Source organism: Callithrix jacchus, chromosome 1 (assembly GCF_049354715.1).
Source record: "Callithrix jacchus isolate 240 chromosome 1, calJac240_pri, whole genome shotgun sequence".
NCBI lineage: Eukaryota > Metazoa > Chordata > Mammalia > Primates > Cebidae > Callithrix > Callithrix jacchus.
The window spans coordinates 184453103-184471037 of record NC_133502.1 but is presented as its reverse complement, the minus strand read 5'-3'; the positions used below and the strand labels follow the sequence as shown (position 1 = coordinate 184471037).

The 17935-nt window shown below is 55.1% G+C and overlaps 1 protein-coding gene across 6 annotated transcripts in view; it reads left to right on the top strand.

The window, feature by feature from the left end:
* Positions 1-9856: 9856 nt before the first annotated feature.
* Positions 9857-17935, top strand: part of UBAC1 (UBA domain containing 1) — a 31276-nt gene continuing 23197 nt past the window's right edge. For 2 of the 6 annotated variants that reach the window (XM_035262686.3, XM_035262678.3), the window contains exons 1-4: positions 9857-10185; positions 14800-14920; positions 16492-16565; positions 17351-17431. In XM_035262686.3, the coding sequence (XP_035118577.1) occupies positions 10048-10185; positions 14800-14920; positions 16492-16565; positions 17351-17431 (414 nt within the window). In that variant the 5' untranslated portion in view covers positions 9857-10047. Of the gene's footprint in view, positions 10186-11285; positions 11365-14799; positions 14921-16491; positions 16566-17350; positions 17432-17935 lie in introns of those variants that run through there. The other 4 variants (XM_035262702.2, XM_035262697.3, XM_035262706.3 and 1 more) reach the window with 3 other exon arrangements.

Below are 17935 nucleotides of genomic sequence, written 5' to 3'. Positions count from 1 at the left end.
AAGGCCTTGCACCTGAGGGATGCCCGAGCCCAGAAGAGAGGGAGGGATGTAGTGAAAGGCCCCAGCAGGCAACAGCACCCCAGAAGGGGCTTCGGAGGCTGGGGTCCCACCCTGCTCTGCACTGCCTACCCCCACGGCCTTGAGAAAGTTCCTGCCCCCTCTAGGCCTCTTAATCCCACCCCACAAGGGCTTCCTGGGGCCCAGGGTTTCCCAACCCAGCCAGAGCAGGAAAGGCCCAGGCGAGGCTGGCACAGGGAGGAGGGAAGCTCTGGTTTCTTTTCTTGAGAGCCTCTGGCCTGTGACCTCCTGGCACCAAATTCTCAGATCGGTGCTGTTGCCACCTTCCCACAGGAGTCTGTTGTTGTTCCTGTCACAGGGAGGCCAGGAGTCATGGTACTGGTGTTTAGTACCCCGGTACCAGGACGCCTAACATTACTCGTGTGAGACAGCCCTGTCCCCCAGCATCGTCCACCCACCAGGCCCCTGTGACAAACTGCTGCAAGTTCCATGAATGCCATTTCAGCCCAGAGCAGGCAGCCTTCCGGAAAGTAGGCCCGCTCAGACTCTGACGGGATCCCGGGGTGGTAAAGACATCCGGTTACAGTAAAACCGTGGTCTGGAGTCAACAGCGTTCACCCAAGGGTTGCTGAGCTTTACACACACTGTGCTGTCAGTCAACTGCACACTGGAGGTTTGCCCCAGCCCTGCAGCTCCGCGTGACAACACCCTGGTTGCTGGAAGTGGCCGTGTGGATCCCCATTGGTCAAAGTCACATTTCTTACCATTGTTCTGAAAAGCCGGTTGTGACAAAGGTTGTGCAAATGAAAACATAATTCACGGGGCCATTCTGTGAGCGGTTCACACTCTGTAAACGCGCATTGTCTTCAGGGCTGCATTGCTGGCCCTCTGGCAGGAGTTCATTCATTCACTCAGAGCAATCTGTTACTTGCCCCCAGGCCAGTGCAGTGTGGGAACTGGTAAGACCTGGACTTGTTCTGTTAAGGGCAAGAAGGGGCGGAGGGAAACAAGGGGGGCTGGGGGGGCTCAATGCCCTGATCCCAGAGGACCTGCATGTGGGGGAACACAACACGGGGGTCCTAACTGAAGCCTGGAGGGGCTTCCCACTGAGTAAGGGGACAAGGGGAGAGGGCCAGGCTGGAGGGTCCGGGCTATAGATGCCAGGGGGAAGCTTCGTGGGGGCAAAGGGTGTGGAAGTCCAGGGTGGCCTGGAGCCAGTCTTCTTGGGGGCCAGCTGGGGAGGTGATCCCATCCTGAGGGGCCGACATGGTGGGAGCCGTTGGGGTTTCTGGAGGAAAGCTCCCTCTGGCAATAGCTGGGGTGCAGGGAGGCCAGCAATGGCGTTGGTGCCAAGTCCCAGAGGAGGGACGGTGTGAGGAGGGCCCTTCCTGCTTGCCACCACCCATCTCTGGAAAGGGGGCATCAGGAGGAGCCCTTCCTCACATGGGCAGTTACGGAAAGGAGTTGAAAAATCGGATTTTCCACTTAAACACGTAGGCAGTGAGCTGCTGCGGTATTCCGGGCCCTGGGAAGCACCTGTAATCGCGTTAATAGAAACCACCTGGGAAGCTGCTCCAGCAAGGCTGTGGCCGTTCTGTTCCTCAGTCCAGCCTTCGGTGCCATCATTTCTGCCCCGTTAACATAGAAGATCTAAACCTCAGGCCAGTGGGGCCTGGTCCTGGGTTCCTCTAGATCTGAGGCGGCAGAGGGGCAAAGAAACACCAACCCTGGCACTGGGTGAGCCTGGGGTCCAATCCTGGTTTGCAATTCCATTGTATAGATGAGGACATCAAGGCCCAGAGAAGTTAAGTGATTTGCCTAAGATCACACAGCCAGCCGACAGCAGTGTCAGGATTTGAACTTGGCATCTGTCTGACTCCATAGCTACATTCCCCAACGTCAGTTCACCTACAGCGAGACTACTGTGGCCCAATGCACAGAGTGGCTGCAAAGACATAGGAACTGGAGAGGGACCAGCTTATAAACTGTTAAGTGCCAAGGAGAGAGCCACCCATTAACTGCTGTTTCTGTGGGCTGACTGTAGTTGGGAACTGGTGGCAGGGTGGCCTGGCTTCCCCTCTCTCCCACATGGTGGGGACCAGCCCCGTTGTGTCAGTGAGTTCCCGGCTCCTGGCTGACCAGAATGGTCACCAATATTTTATTATTTAGGGGCTGAAAAATTACTATTCATGACAGCAAACTTAAAAATGAAATAATAAGTCTGTCCTTTTAAAAAGCAAATTGCATCGCTGGAATATTCATGAGCTGTGACTTCATGGGAAATGGCAGAAGCAGGGAGATTATCATTCGGTTAAGTCAGCAGCCAAGGAATTTAGGGAAATGCACTTGGCAGTCTGAGGAAATGGGTGATTAATACTTTCCTGTTTGCAGGCCCCTTACCCTGCGCATTTTTAATGTAATAATTAATTAACCTTGGGATCACTCACATCTCACAGGCTCCCAACACCTTGGCTCCTGGAGGGGGGAGGTGCAGCCACCTTCCTGCCCCCCAATCCCATCCCATTCTGCCTGCCGGCACACTAGGAACTGACCCCCCCTCTGAGGTCATGAGATCTGAGACCTTGGCTGAGGACAGAGCCAGAGCTCGTAGGAGACTTGTCTGGTGAAGATGGGTCGGGCCTGCCCTGGGCAAGGACAGGGCAGGGCTGTTGAGTCTGGGCGGGGATGCCGGGGCCACGCCCTGCCCTCTCAAATGCCCATAACCTCTCCGTTAGTGCAGTGAGTTGAGTAGGGGGCCCCAAAACTCCTGTCCACCTGCAGCCTCTGAATGTGGCTTTATCGGGAAACAGGGTCTTTGCAAATGTCATTAGTTAAAAATCTCAAGATAAGATCATCCTGGAATTAGAGTGGACCCTGAATTCAATGGCTGGTGTCTGTATCAGAAGAGAAGACGACACAGAGACGAGAACACATAGGACAGAGGCAGGGATCAGAGTGACGTGACCACAGGCCGGGGAGTGCCAGGGAAGCTGGGACCGACCCCCGCTCCAGAGCCTCAAAAGGAGCCAGGCCAGCCAGCGCCCTAGCTTAGGACTTCCGGCCTCCAGGCCAGGGAGAACACGTCTCTCTTGTTTTAAGAACCCTGGTTTGCAGGGTCTTGTTCCGGCAGCCCCAGGACCCTCCTCCAGCAGCTGCCCCTTTCCGGGGCTGCTGGAGAGCAATGGAGGGAGGCCTCGTGGGCAGGGTGGGGGACCATGTCCCGAGAACACTGGGAGGCCCCAGGGACAGACAATGCAGGGCCTCGTGTTGGCTTTTGCAGTGAGCAGGACAAGTGACTCGATGCTCATCTGCTCCTCTCTCTGTGGCTGAGTGTTTCCCACTGCAGAGGGTTGAACCAGAGCTGTGCTTTTCAAGCTGGGTTCCCCAGCACACCCATAGGGGCCTGGAACCCTGAATGCCTCAGTGCCGCCCTCCAACCTCCTCCCTCCTGCTGCCTGCAGAACTCTTGGTCATCCTTTACAACCCATTTCCAGTGCCCCTTCTCTGGGGGTGCTGGCCTGAGCCATCTGGGTCCTCAGAGCTCTGTGCACCCCCCACCCCTGCAGGCCAGCTCCTGCTCCCAGCACAGGCTCTGGCATGGGACCCTGCAGGGTTTGTGGATTAGAAGTGGCAATACCAGGCCTCAAGGTCCTGAATCACTCACACACACGGGCACATATGTACCCATACATACATGCAAAGTGACACCCACACACCGACACATGTGAACACAAACACATACGCATACATGGCATACATGGTACACACACATGCATGCACAGACACATGCACACATATACACACATGGCACATATTCACAGTACACACATGCACATGCACACAACACGCCCACACACAGGCACCCACATGCACACCCCAGCACACGCCGGCACACCCCCCCCCATCACCTCGCCCCTCCAGGCAGACTGACAGCTCACGTGCACCCTCTAGTGGCTGGTATGAGGCACCACGGCCAGGCTGCCGCTTGTCGAGTTTTGGGTTGGGTCCAGGCCACCTGGGGGTGCAGAGGACGAAAGCAGCACACCCCACCTCAGTCACACTTAGAGCCCCCTTTGCCAGTGGACCCTGCTTGGCCTGCCCATCCAGGTGCTGACACCATACTGGGGTTGGGGCTCTGGCCATGTCTGCCCAGCCAGCTAAGTCGAGGCAGGGGTCGGGGAGACCATGGGCAGGATGGCTGGGTCCTTAGCTGCCACCACCCAGGGTAGCTGGGTCTCCTCCAAGGAACTCTCAGCATCATGACAGGAGCCAGGCTGGGCTGGGGTGGCCTCACTCCAGACCTCAAGCCAGGACTGGCTCTGCCCCTGCACATGCAGGAAATCTGTTACCTGGACCCTCACTGATTCCCTGCAGGGCCTTGGGCAGCTATGCCCAGACCAAACGAGGCAGGGGGGCTGGGAGGCAGCTCCAGGAGGATGCACCTGGCCTGCCCCTTCCTGAGACCTGCAAGGAGTCCCAAGGGCTGACACCGCCGCCACCCAGCCTACCCCTGGAGCTGTGGTTGGGGCTGGGGTAGGGTGCCTGGCGTGGCCATGGTGGTGCGCTCTCCTGGAGACCCCTCTGCAGCATGGCTTTGGGGCCCAGCCACAGAAGGTTCTGAGAGCGCTCCAGAAAGCCCTCCATGAATTCCTTTTCTGCCTGAACTGGTCAGAGCTGGGGTCTGTTGCTGCAACTACAAGCCTCCTGGAACCCATCTGGGACACCGAAGTGGCCCCTCCCCCACCCTGAGAGCTTGGGGCTCACTCTCCACCACATGGGGACCTCGTCTGCCTTCTTCCTGCTGCATCCTAGGCCTAAAGTGGCACCCAGCACACAGCAGGCACTCAATAAATACACAATGGAACAATGCACTGAGGGAGGCCTGCCTGACAGGTGCCCTAGAAGCAGAGGCTGGGATGGAGTTTGGAGTGCCTGCTGTGCCTTGGGGACTACACCTGCTGGACTGGGCCAGGGAGGCAGCGTTGGGCAGAGGGAGAGGCCGAACCCTGATGCGGACCTTGGCCAGCTGGGGGGGCGGGAGCTCGGGGAGGGCTCCCTACTGGTGGGGCTTTCCATCCCACTCAGCTCCGCTGTGCAGGGAGGCGACCTCAAAGGTGGCCTCTGAGGCTGAGGCTGAGAGCTGGGGGCAGCAGGTCTTCTTTCAGAGGGCACTCTGGGTGTTGTCTCCATGTCCACATCAAAGCCTAACCTTCATAGAAAGAGAAATGGAAGCTCAGAAAGCCACTGTGGCCAGGGACGGTGGCTCATGCCTGAAATCCCAGCACTTTGGGAGGCCAAGGCAGGCAGATTACTTGAGATCAGGAGTTTGAGACCAACCTTGCCAACATGGGGAAACCCCGTCTCTATTAAAAATACAAAAACTAGCTGGGTGTGGGGGTGGTGCCTGTAATCACAGGTACCCAGGAGGCTGAGGCATGAAACTCACTCGAACCCAGGAGAGGGGGACGGGGGAGGGGAGAGGAGGAGGGGGAGGGAGGAGCTGGGGCAGGCACCCCATGAGCACCGCTAGGATCGCTAGGATCGGCCCAGCCTGCCTAGTCAGCAGCGCCATGCAGTCAGCTGTGGACTTGTGGGAAGTGACAGAGAGTTGTCGTTTGTTTTAACCCCTGAGTTTCAGGGTGGTTTTGTTATGCAGCATCACTGCTGCCTGCAGACACCAGATCCACAGCCAGGCAGGCACCAGATCCACAGCCAGGCAAGCACCAGATCCACAGCCAGGCAGGCACCAGATCCACAGCCAGGCAGGCACCAGATCCACAGCCAGGCAGGCACCAGATCCACAGCCAGGCAGGCACCAGATCCACAACCAGGTAGATAACAGACCCTCAGCCAGGCAGATAACAGATCTGCAGCCAGGCAGAAACCAGATCCTCAGCCAGGCAGATACCAGATCCTCAGCCAGGCAGGCACCAGATCAGCAGCTAGGCAGGCACCAGATCTGCAGCCAGGCAGGCACCAGATCCACAGCCAGGTAGATAACAGACCCTCAGCCAGGCAGATAACAGATCTGCAGCCAGGCAGAAACCAGATCCTCAGCCAGGCAGATACCAGATCCTCAGCCAGGCAGGCACCAGATCAGCAGCTAGGCAGGCACCAGATCTGCAGCCAGGCAGGCACCAGATCCGCAGCCAGGTAGATAACAGACCCTCAGCCAGGCAGATAACAGATCTGCAGCCAGGCAGAAACCAGATCCTCAGCCAGGCAGATAACAGATCTGCAGCCAGGCAGGCACCAGATCCTCAGCCAGGCAGGCACCAGATCCGCAGCCAGGTAGATAACAGACCCTCAGCCAGGCAGATAACAGATCCGCAGCCAGGCAGAAACCAGATCCTCAGCCAGGCAGATACCAGATCCTCAGCCAGGCAGGCACCAGATCCTCAGCCAGGCAGATACCAGATCCTCAGCCAGGCAGGCACCAGATCCGCAGCCAGGCAGGCACCAGATCCTCAGCCAGGCAGGCACCAGATCCTCAGCCAGGCAGATACCAGATCCTCAGCCAGGCAGGCACCAGATCCGCAGCCAGGCAGGCACCAGATCCTCAGCCAGGCAGGCACCAGATCCTCAGCCAGGCAGGCATCAGATCCATAGCCAGGCAGGCACCAGATCCTCAGCCAGGCAGAAACCAGATCCTCAGCCAGGCAGAAACCAGATCCTCAGCCAGGCAGAAACCAGATCCTCAGCCAGGCAGGCACCAGATCCTCAGCCAGGCAGAAACCAGATCTGCAGCCAGGCAGATACCAGATCCTCAGCCAGGTAGATACCAGATCCTCAGCCAGGCAGGCACCAGATCCTCAGCCAGGCAGGCACCAGATCCTCAGCCAGGCAGAAACCAGATCCTCAGCCAGGCAGAAACCAGATCCTCAGCCAGGCAGGCACCAGATCCTCAGCCAGGCAGAAACCAGATCTGCAGCCAGGCAGATACCAGATCCTCAGCCAGGCAGGCACCAGATCCTCAGCCAGGCAGGCACCAGATCCTCAGCCAGGCAGGCACCAGATCCTCAGCCAGGCAGAAACCAGATCTGCAGCCAGGCAGATACCAGATCCTCAGCCAGGCAGAAACCAGATCCGCAGCCAGGCAGATACCAGATCCTCAGCCAGGCAGGCACCAGATCCTCAGCCAGGCAGGCACCAGATCCTCAGCCAGGCAGATACCAGATCCTCAGCCAGGCAGAAACCAGATCCTCAGCCAGGCAGATACCAGATCCTCAGCCAGGCAGGCACCAGATCCTCAGCCAGGCAGAAACCAGTTCCTCAGCCAGGCAGAAACCAGATCTGCAGCCAGGCAGATACCAGATCCTCAGCCAGGCAGAAACCAGATCCTCAGCCAGCAGGCTTGAACCCTAGCCCCTTTCCGGTCCCTGGAGACGCTCACTGAGATGACACGATAGTTCTGGGTCTTCTTCCATGGGCCTTATTTTCTCCTCGATATCTTACCCTGCTTGGGTTTGACAGCCACACTTTGGAACTATCCTAGTGCCATATTTTTCTGTTTTCTTCATGGGCTCCTCTGCATGTGAAGGGGGTTGGGCAGCCCCTTAGTTCCAGCTGCCACCGATGTGCTCATGACTGGCTAGTCTTTTTGTGTTTGTTTGCTTGTTTTGAGACAGGGTCTTGTTCTGCTGCCCAGGCAGGAGTGCAGTGGTGCCATCATGGCTCACTGCAGCCTGGACCTCCCGGGCTCAGGTGATCCTCCCACCTTGACCTTCTGAGTAGCTGGGACCACAGGTGTGTACTACCACACCCAGCTAATTTATTTTTTACTTTTTGTAGAGGGTCTTGCTATGTGGGCCAGGCTGACTGCCCCGTCTTTGTCTCTAACCCAGGCCTCTCTCCTGAACTTCAGTCCTGTAGGTCCAGCATGCCACCTCCACATGAATGCCTCTTCCGCATGAATGCCCCTGCCACATCCATCCCTGAGTCCAAAGCTTCTCAACACCTTCCTGGTCAGTGGCTCCTCCTCCTCCTGCCTCCTACTTCAAAGGGTGGCATTGCTCTGCCCTCTGCCACCCATGCTGGAAGTCTTTAAGTCATCCTTGATTTCACTCTTGTGTCCACACCCTCCAATTCTGCTGGCCTCCCCTCCCACAGGCCATTGGAAGCCCCTTGTCCTCTTCCCCTTGTTCCCCATCACTCCCCTGGAAGGACACCCTGCCCTCTTCCCTGTCCCCTCCACAATCACCACCATTCATTCTGCCACCTGGTCACCCCTTCTGTGGCTCTCACAGCAAAGTTCGAATGCTCTGACCTGGCTCCCCAAGCCCTCTGGCTTCCCCTACTCACCTCTCTCCACCTTGGTGTTTCTCCCCACCCACCACCAGCTTCCATGATACTACCACCACCTCCACCAGGGTCTCTGCTCCCTGTGTTAAAAATGCCCCATTCCAGGACTGTATCCTGGTCTCTGATCTTAATCACTACCATATTTTCACTGAGTAGCAGAGGCTCCCACTCATGGCAGGCAATTAGTAAGTGCTGAGCTGGACACATGGAATCTGGACAAGGCTGAAATTATCACAGGAGAAAAGTGAGGACATGTGTGCAGAATGGTGTGGAGAGCATAGAAGCCTGCAGTCAAGAGTCAGAGATGCCTCCGCAGTTAGACTGTTGACCTCTGAGAACGGGAAACGTGCCTTATTCGTCTCTGCGAAGTAAAGGTTTTATAAATGAATGGGGTGAATGAGTACAGATCAGTCAATGCTCGTCGTCTAACCTGAACTGAAAAATACATATTTAGAAACAGGGTAAGAAAGATATGCTATTCGGGACTGTTGAGACAGGTACTGAGATCATTGCCATGGGGGGTTGCAGGGGGGGCAGAGATCAGGCTCAACTCTGAATACCACAAGGGCAAGTGGAAATGTATAGCCAAGGAGCAGTGTGGGGTCAGTGAATGGAAGATTAATAGGAGAAAACAGCAGGGATGAGGGTGGTGCTGGCTAAACCGACCTGACAGGGTTCTTGCTGAGAGGCTGGAGTGATCAGACTCTGGAGTGATCACCCGGGAGATGGTGGAGGACGAGGAACCTGATCAGACATCGAGGTTCTTGCTAAACTCACTTATCAAGGGTCTTTGCTAAAACTGGATTTTACAAGCAAGTGCGCAGATGGTCTAGAAGGTTCTGCCTAAGTTTCGCCAAGCGAAGATTCTTTGTCACACTCCACAGAAAATGAGCCCTCCTGGCATCACCTGCACTACAGAGCGGCTTCCCTCCCCTCTGGGTGCTCCAAAAACCTAGGCTTCGCGGGAACAGTGGCTCTCTGACCTGCATGTGTATCAGAGAGACCTAGACTTGTTAAAGCCAAGTTCTTTGGAAGCCTCCGTTCTACAGCAGTGGAGTCCAAAAGAAACATCACAGCAGCCATGTAGGCAATTTAAAACTTTCTGTCTTAAATAGGTTAAAAGAAACAGGTGAAATTAATTTTAATGACTTTTTTTACTTAATAGATCCAAAATATTATTTCGACATGTAATCAATATGAAAAAATTACCGAGATATCTTACATTCTTTTTTACCTTTACTTCTTTGGGATCTAGGGTGTATTTTACCTTTAGAGTCCATGCGGTCCCACGTGGTTAGTGTTCCAGGTGGGAAGCTCCTGCAGGTGCGGGAGGAACCAAGCGGCCAGAGAACTACAACTCCCGGCATGTTCCGGGCGCGCCCCGTGACGCACTTCCTTTGCGGTGGCCACAGCGCGCCCCCAGGGGAGGGAGAGAGGCGCCTGCCAGAGAACCACATCTCCCGGCATGCGCCAGGCACGCGCCCGTGACGCACATCCGGTGCGGCGTCGGCGGCGACAGCGCGCCCCCGGCGGCTGCGGCGGCTGGAGCGAGGCGACCGCTGGGACCGAGGCGAGTGACTGCGTCCCGGCCGACGGGAGCCGGGGCGGGGCGGCGGCGGCCCAGCCAAGGAGCGCGCGGGCGGCCTGGCCCCGCCCCCGCCCCGCCCGCCCACCCGGTGACCTTCAGGGGCTCGGGCGGCGGCCGCAGGCCCCTGCGGTGGCGGCGCGATGTTCGTGCAGGAGGAGAAGATCTTCGCGGGCAAGGTGCTGCGGCTGCACATCTGCGCGGCCGACGGCGCCGAGTGGCAGGAGGAGGCCACCGAGGACACCTCGGTGGAGAAGCTTAAGGAGCGCTGCCTGAAGCACGTAAGGCCGCGCCCGGCCGGGGCCCTCCCCCGCCGCCAGCACTCGCTCCGGACCCCTCAGACTGCGGACCCCACCCCAGTCCCCGACCCGGGGTCCGACGCCCAGTCCGCAGCTCCCAGGCCCTCTTCCCCGGGTGTGGAGGCATCGCCTCCTGCCCGTTTGCCCAGCTCTCCCTCTTCCGGATCCCACACCTCTGGACGCTCGTCCCCGGGCCTGGCCGGCCGGCGGGCACCAGTCACTAAGCACTGGCCCGGTGCCAGCCGCCCGGCCGAGCCCTCTGCACGCCAGCCTCTCAGTTAACTCTGTAGCTCTGCAGGGAGGTAGGGACAGATTGGGAAACTGAGGCCTGGAGAGTGAAGTCGCCGACGGGAGCAGGGCTTCAGGATTTTCCAGCCGTTGTGCCTTTTTGCTGTTGGGTGTGAGTTTTTTTTCAGCAGCTCCTCTGAGAGCTGAGAAATAACGCAGGCCCCTTCATTAAGAGGCCCCTTCTCCTCTCCTCTTCCCCTTTCCCGCAGAGCCGGCTGCTTGGAGCGCTTTTCCTGGCTGGCGCAGCCGGCCTTGGCTGCGGCCACTGTGCCTCTTAGCTGGAGTCACTGAAATAGTGCCGCTGCGGGACAAGGCTCTGCGCCCTGCTTTTCTGCAGAGGTAAAATTGGTCAAGAGGGAAGGTCCAGGAAAAGGGTCTCCTCACTGAGACACTTCTTAGAGTTTATTCAGCTGAACTATCCTGTGTATTTAGTTCCTTACGTTGCTGATTTTGGGAACTAGTTCTCAAGTCTCTAAAGGACTGAGGTCAGCTAAGAAGCCTGTCCGTGTGTCAGACTGGCCTCCTGTCTCTATTTGACATGATCTGAGGGTTGGCAGAATTTAGGTTGAAGGAGGGGGCAGGTTTCTAGTGCTGGCTCCGTGCGATAAGTTACATATCTATGCGTTGACAGATTGGCTGCGTTAGACGTTAGCTAACTGTGGCCTCTCAGGATAAGCTTCACTTCTTACCATGGCAACCGCTCACATGGAGGACTTTCGCGTTGCTTTGGTGAGCGTGGCTCTGTGGGGTTCTGGAACTGTTGGAGGCAGGCTTGGCAAGCCCCCTTCTGGAACAGTGGCTGTGAGCAACTGAGAGGTGTTGGCCTCAGGGTTCACACCAAGGAGCGGCCGCGCCTCCCACGCTCAAGGGCAGGTATGTTTTGGCTGCTTTCTTGTTTTTCTTCCGGCCCAGTCTGTGTGGTTTTCCTTTGGGACAGCACTAAGCTCAAGCGCCGGGACCTCCATGGGCATCCAGGCGGTTGGACCAGGCGTTGTTGCTTGTCTAGCGCATGTGTTTTTAAAAATCTTCTCCAAGGTGCTGTGTCCTCCCTGAGCCAGTCCAGAAGCTCCTTGGGGGCTTGGTTGATATCCCCAAGTCCAGGACCAGGCTCAGAGTAGCCCCAAAACAAACTGTGGGTTAGTGGAATACACAAAAATGTCCACTGCGTGGACGTGGGATGTCACCTGCGTTGGTGCAGCATTCATCTGACTCACTCAGGGTACGATGTACATGGCCATCATGACATTCTTTTATGAAAGGGAATGGGAAATGACAACTGTTTGATCCACAGATACTCATGAATTCAGGAGCACTTGGGGCCAGTGAGGCAGCCAGTTCCGTTATGACGCTAACTGTTCTGTTCCTGGTACTTGTTACTGCATTTGGTGTTGAGATGTACCATTTGGGGTTTTTCGTCATGATCCTACTTTAAGTTGAGATTGTATTCCACTCTGCGGTGTCCACAGGCGTGGAGGGTTTTCACACCACAGGAGCCAACATAAATGACAGGACTCCAGAGCTGAGCATCAGAAAGGCTCCCCACCACCACATCCCAGCATGCACTGCAGGTGGGGCCGGAATGCATTAGTCAGAAAAGAGGATCCTCAAGTTGTGTCTTTGAATGTCTCTCTGGAAGCCGGTCCCTGGATGTCATCCTGCTGCAGGCAGGGAGGCCTGGTGTCTGTCTTAGCTGCATTCCTCCTCAGTTCGTGCCGATGCCCGCATGATTTTGTCCCTCCTCTCTCCTCTCTACCTGGAGGGGAATGGCGTCGGCTCCCGCCTCTGTGCTCCTGACTGTGCCTGCTGAAAGGAGGGTTTATGATCACAACTCTTGCTGTCACCTTTCCCTGTACTGTTTAGTGCAAATCGGGATCACTGTGATGGACTCTAGCTTCCATTGCCCTTGCGTGGAGAAGGGGGGCAGGATAACCCATCTTGTACAACAGGTGGCTAATGAGTAAGAAAATTAAACCTGTGGTGCAGTAGAGGTTTCGGTGTGTGTCATAAACATTCGTGAAATTCCAGCCTGGCCAAGATGGTGAAACCCCCGTCTCTACTAAAAATGCAAAAATTAGCTGGGTGTGCTGGCGGGCTCCTGTAATCCCAGCTACTTGGGAGGCTGAGGCACGAGAATCACTTGAACCTGCGAAGGGGAGGTTGCAATGAGCGGAGATTGCACCATTGCACTCCAGCCTGGGTGATAGTAAGACTCTGTCTCAAAAAACAAAAAATTTTTTTCATGAAATTGCCAAAATAGAATACAATACTTGCTAGTATGGCTGTTAAATTTTTGCTTTCCTAGATCACATGCAGACGGGTCTTCAAATGACAGATTGTGTTAGGTACAAGCAGAAATGAAGGCACCGTTCTTCCGGGAAGGAGCGGGATGTAGTGGGGTGGGGTGTGGGAGCCTCCTGCCCTAGCAGCCTGCGTTGGGGTTCTTTTGCCGCTGTACCCCAGCTTCTGCCAAGAACAAAGAAACAGAGTGACTTAGTCGTATTGCTGCTGGGGGCACGTAGCATACCGTATTTTCAGAAATCAGTATGAGAGTGATTTTGGAAAATTGCATTCTGTAGTCTGTATTCTGAACTGGACAGATGATCCAGCGAGCACCCCAGTATGTCAGGGAGCAGGACCATTGTCAAACTCAGAGGCAGTTGAGGGATTGTCCGCCCTGTTGTAAATGGCAGGAGCGGTCTTGCCAGTAGCTGGTCACCCTCATGTCCCCTTGGCCTTGCCAGCTTTGTGTGAAGGGATGATAGCCTCTGAATGATGCCATAATCCCTTTTGCAAAACTGTTTTCTGTCTTGAGAGTAACAGAAAATTCAGTTACTCCTAAAATGCCTGTGTTGAGAGGTGACGTGTGCGCTTAGATTTTCTTTTCCGGCAAGCAATTGTGTTGTGTGTGCTGGGTGTTTCTGAGCCCCTGTGGCAGCAGAGGGAGGTGGAAAGCCAGCTGCCAGCAGATCTGCCTGGCCACCTGAGACGTCCGAGGACGGCCTGTCCTGGGATGGTGCCCCGGCCCCTCTCCAGGCTGGGCCACGCTCCTGACCCATGGGCTGAGCCTGCTGCCAGGTTTAGAAAGTGCCCAGTGAGGGTTTCATCCTTTCCTGATCTTCAGGGAATTCTAGCATCTAGCCTCAGGGATCTGTAAGAGCAAGAAAATAGCCTTCCCTCTGCTCAGGCTCTGAGTTCTGAAGGGTTTTCAGGCCAGGCTATGGAAACTGGGTATTTTCTGAAACATAAAAGCGCAGCCCCACTCCTCCCACTCCAGGATTCCGGCTGCTGGGGAGGCGCCATAGTTGCGAGGGTGGGCACTGTTGTCTGGTGTGGTGTGGTGTGGCGTGGTGTGGTGTGGCGTGGTGTGGTGTGCCGTGTCAGGCCGTGCTGTGTCGGGCCGTGTGGTGCTGAGGCAGACAATAGGGTGGAGTTGTGGAGCTCTGGACTGACTTGGGCACAAACACGCAGGCACACGTGCTGACCTTGGTCTTCATTACACGGGACCAAGCAGTGCTTGCCTGGTCTTCACAAAATGGTGAGCAGACATGTGTAACCCATGTCCCAAGGAAAGCAGAACACCTGCAATGCAGTGCCATGTAGCTGAGGGGAGGAGCAGGGTCCACCCCTGCCAGCAGCTGTGAGGTCTTCGTAATGGCAGGGCTGGAGGGATCATGGCCGTCCGTTCCAGCTTCCTCCTGGAGTTTAGAGTCAGTGGCTGTCAAGTTGTCTTCCCAGGTCACCCATGAGTGCTGGTCAGAGATGGCTGTGGTGTGTGAGGAGGGGGGTCTCCTCACTGCTGCCTGGCTGTTGCAGGGTTTCCAGGGCCCAGGTGACTGTGTGCCCATCAGTCCCCTCCAGCTGCCCAGGCCACAGCATGGCTGTTGCTTAGTGAGCCGGAGCATGCTGAGAGCAGCCATGCTGAGCGCTCCTCTTACCCTGATTTCGTACTCTCTGTGAACCAGCCTTCTTTCTGGGCTGCCTTTCTGGCCCCTTTCATGTGTCTGTGGAAGAAAGAAGCGATTCTGGTGGCCACGAATTGTCAGTAGGGTGTGGTGTGTTGAGCTGTGAGCTTGCTTCAGGAGTACTCCATGGGCTGGGGATCAGCCCGCTGGCCCAGGGGATCTGGTGCCATGATGCTTCATTTGGCAATCTGCCGTTATCGGGAATTCTTGAATTTCATCCACGCTGTAATTTCTTAGCTCTTAAGAAAACCCAGTAAATTCCTGGTGTGGCTTAGGATGCCAGGTCTTTTGTTATCAGATTTCCGATTTACTTATTTTCTATCTTGAAATGTCTATTTTTCCCCAGTGTGCACATGGGAGCTTAGAAGATCCCAAAAGTGTAACCCATCATAAATTAATCCACGCTGCCTCAGAGAGGGTGCTGAGTGATGCCAGGACCATCCTGGAGGAGAACATCCAGGACCAAGGTAAGGCTGCAGTGGGTGGGTGGGTGTGGCGTCAGGCGCCAGGCCCTGGTGTGGGGACCAGAGCGGGGAGGGGGCACTGCACCCATGGGAGTCAGTATTCTGAGCCGGACAGGAGCACAAAACAAGAGCTACTGAAAGCTTTCTGTTCTTCCTTTATCAAAGAGTTCTGTTATTGACTGTTTGTGAAAAGCAGCAGAAATTGAAATTGAACAAGCAGCAGACATTTGAGAAGCCAAATGTGAATTTTGTTTTTGGTTCTGTTTCAAAGCAAAGCCGGAGTCTGGAGACTCCAGGGGCTCTGCAGGTGTTACTCTTGAATTGGACGTGGCTGCTGTGGTGATGGTCGCAGGCATCTTAGTGCAGTGTGCGGTGTTAGATGCACACCTCCGTGTAATCACTTACGGTTTTGTGTCTGCAGGCACTCGAAGAGCAAACCTCAGTTTTGTCTGTGTCATTCAAATAATGCCTTTAATTATGGAATTTCTTGAAGTAAGCTATTTTGAAAATCCTGAAGGTATTGCTAACAGATATCCACTGAGATGACCATCAAGCTCAAAGCCAGTATGGGACGGCCACCACCGTGGGCTGAGGATGAGCCTCGTCTCAGGTTTTGACTCATGAGGGTTAAGACAAACTCTCCAGCCTCACGGACTTTTTCAGAACTGAGGCGGTTAAAATGAGAGCCCTTTGTAGGACCGTGGCCAATTCTTTGCGCTATTACTGGGGCCGTGCACACCTTCCGGACTACGGGTCACCTGGGGTTCTTGCCAGGCCTGGGAGCTTGTACCTCAGTCAGGGCCATGCCAACACCATGAAAAAGTGAGGGAAGGCTGGTGTAGATGCTTGGTTTGGGGGGCCCAGAGGAATCCCTGCTCTTTTGAGACAGGGTCTCACTCTGTTGCCCAGGCTGGAGTGCAGAGGCATAGTCAGGCTTACTGCTGCCTTGACGTGGGCTCAAGCAGTCCTCCCACCTCAGTCTCCCAAGTAGGTGGGACGACAGGCACGTGCCACCATGTGCAACTATTTTGTGTACTTTCATAGAGACGGGGTCTTACCATGTTGTTCAGGCTGGCCTTGAACTCCTGGGCTCAAGTGATTTGCCTATCTCATCCCCTCAGAGTGCTGGGGTTGCAGGAGTGAGCCACTATACCCAGCTGAACTCCTGCTGCTCTTCTTTTTTTTTTTTTTTTTTAAGACAAAGTCTTGCTCTGTTGCCCAGGCTGGAGTGCAGTGGTGCAATCCCAGCTCACTGTAACGTCTGCCACCCAGGTTCAAGTGATTCTCCTGCCTCTGCCTCCTGAGTAGCTGGGCTTACAGGTGTGCGCCACCATGCCCAATTGATTTTAGTATTTTAGACGGGGTTTCACCATGTTGGCCAGGCTGGTCTTGAACTCATGACCTCAGATGATTTGCCCACCTCGGCCTCCTAAAGTGTGGGGATTACAGGCAGGAGCCGCTGCGCCTGGCCGAAACACGTGCTTTCTGTTCTCAGGGCATCCAGCACCCTTTATGCTATTCTGTGGCTATGAAACAGTAACCAGTGTGATGGATATGCATGTTATTTTTTCTAGATGTCCTATTATTGATAAAAAAGCGTGCTCCAGCACCACTTCCCAAGATGGCTGATGTCACAGCAGAAGAAAAGGTAAATTTCAAAGTTTGCAAAAGGGGAGCTTGATTGGTAGAAGTCTATGTTTAAGAATTATAAAGAAGTTCTCTATGCTCGTTGTTCACCAGCCCACACATTCGCCATTTACAGTAGATGTGGATATTGGGGTTTTCACTCCTGGCAGAGCCTGTTTAATCCACGTCAGTCCTTGTCCCTGCTCATGGGACCAGCACAGAAAACCTGCCTCTGAGTTTTCTGAGACAGAGAGGAGAGTGGGGGCATGTCCTGCATGACAGTTCTTTCCCTTGCTGCCGTCCGCCTTCACCTGTGTGTGCTCCTGTCCCTCCTGAAGCAGCCCAATCAATCCTGACAGAAGAACTAGGAAAGTTGGTAACCAACCACCATACAGAATAAGGGCTGCACGTGCAGAGAGCGGCGGGCAAGGGAGCGCTCTCACAAGCTTTGCCTGCACCACACAGGCTCAGCATCCCCATCCGAAAACCCAAATGCGGAAATGCACCACAGTCTGGAACTTTTTGAGTACCGAAATGACACTCAATGGAAATGCTTGTGTGTGCTTTTGGGTTTATTATTTGGAATGCAAATATTCCCAAATCTGAAAAAACCCGAATTCTGAAATAGTTCGGGTCCCCAGCATTTCAGATGGGGGATACTCAGCCTGTACTCATAATACTAAGAGATGCTGAGTTTTGCCTGTCTTCTCTGTTTCTTGCAAAACAACTGGATGTCCTTGGAGTTTACATTAACTCCCACATTACTGATTCACAGTCTGTGCCTTCCACGTATCGCATGTGCTTTAGGAAACCGTGAAGCGTGTTGCTTGCTGCCTGCCCAGAAGCCCATGCTTTGGAAAGCTCCCTGAGCAGAGGAAGACGTGTCCTGTAAGTGGCGTCTTCTATTCACCGGCAGGTGCCGAGCCCATGCCGAGCATGGAGCCTGCCATTTAGAAGGGCAGCCGCTTTCCTCTGCTGCCTTTTCATTACTCATCCCAAGGGTAGAGTTTCTTATTCGTGCTTTGAGAGGCTAAGGAGAGTGTTCACCCCAGTGAAAGAGTGGGCCAAACTCTTCTGGGCAGGGCCCAACCTGGTAGTGCATAAGCTATTTTCGGGTTTCATCTGGGCCATGGGTCCCCAGGAAGAGTGCCCCGGGCTTGGGTCCCCACCTTATCTTCAGCCACACCTGGCACATGTGAGTGACACACAAGCTGCCGCTCCACCCATCTGCATGGACAGATCTGGGCTGCCTCCGCCTGCTGTCCCGAGTCAGGCCTGTTTCTGGGAACTGCCGCAGGCAGCATTCACAGTTCTCAGATTACAGTTTGACGGTTGGTGTTCAGACTCCAGGCTCGTAACTCATAAACGGCAGGTCTGACCATCCAGCTGTTG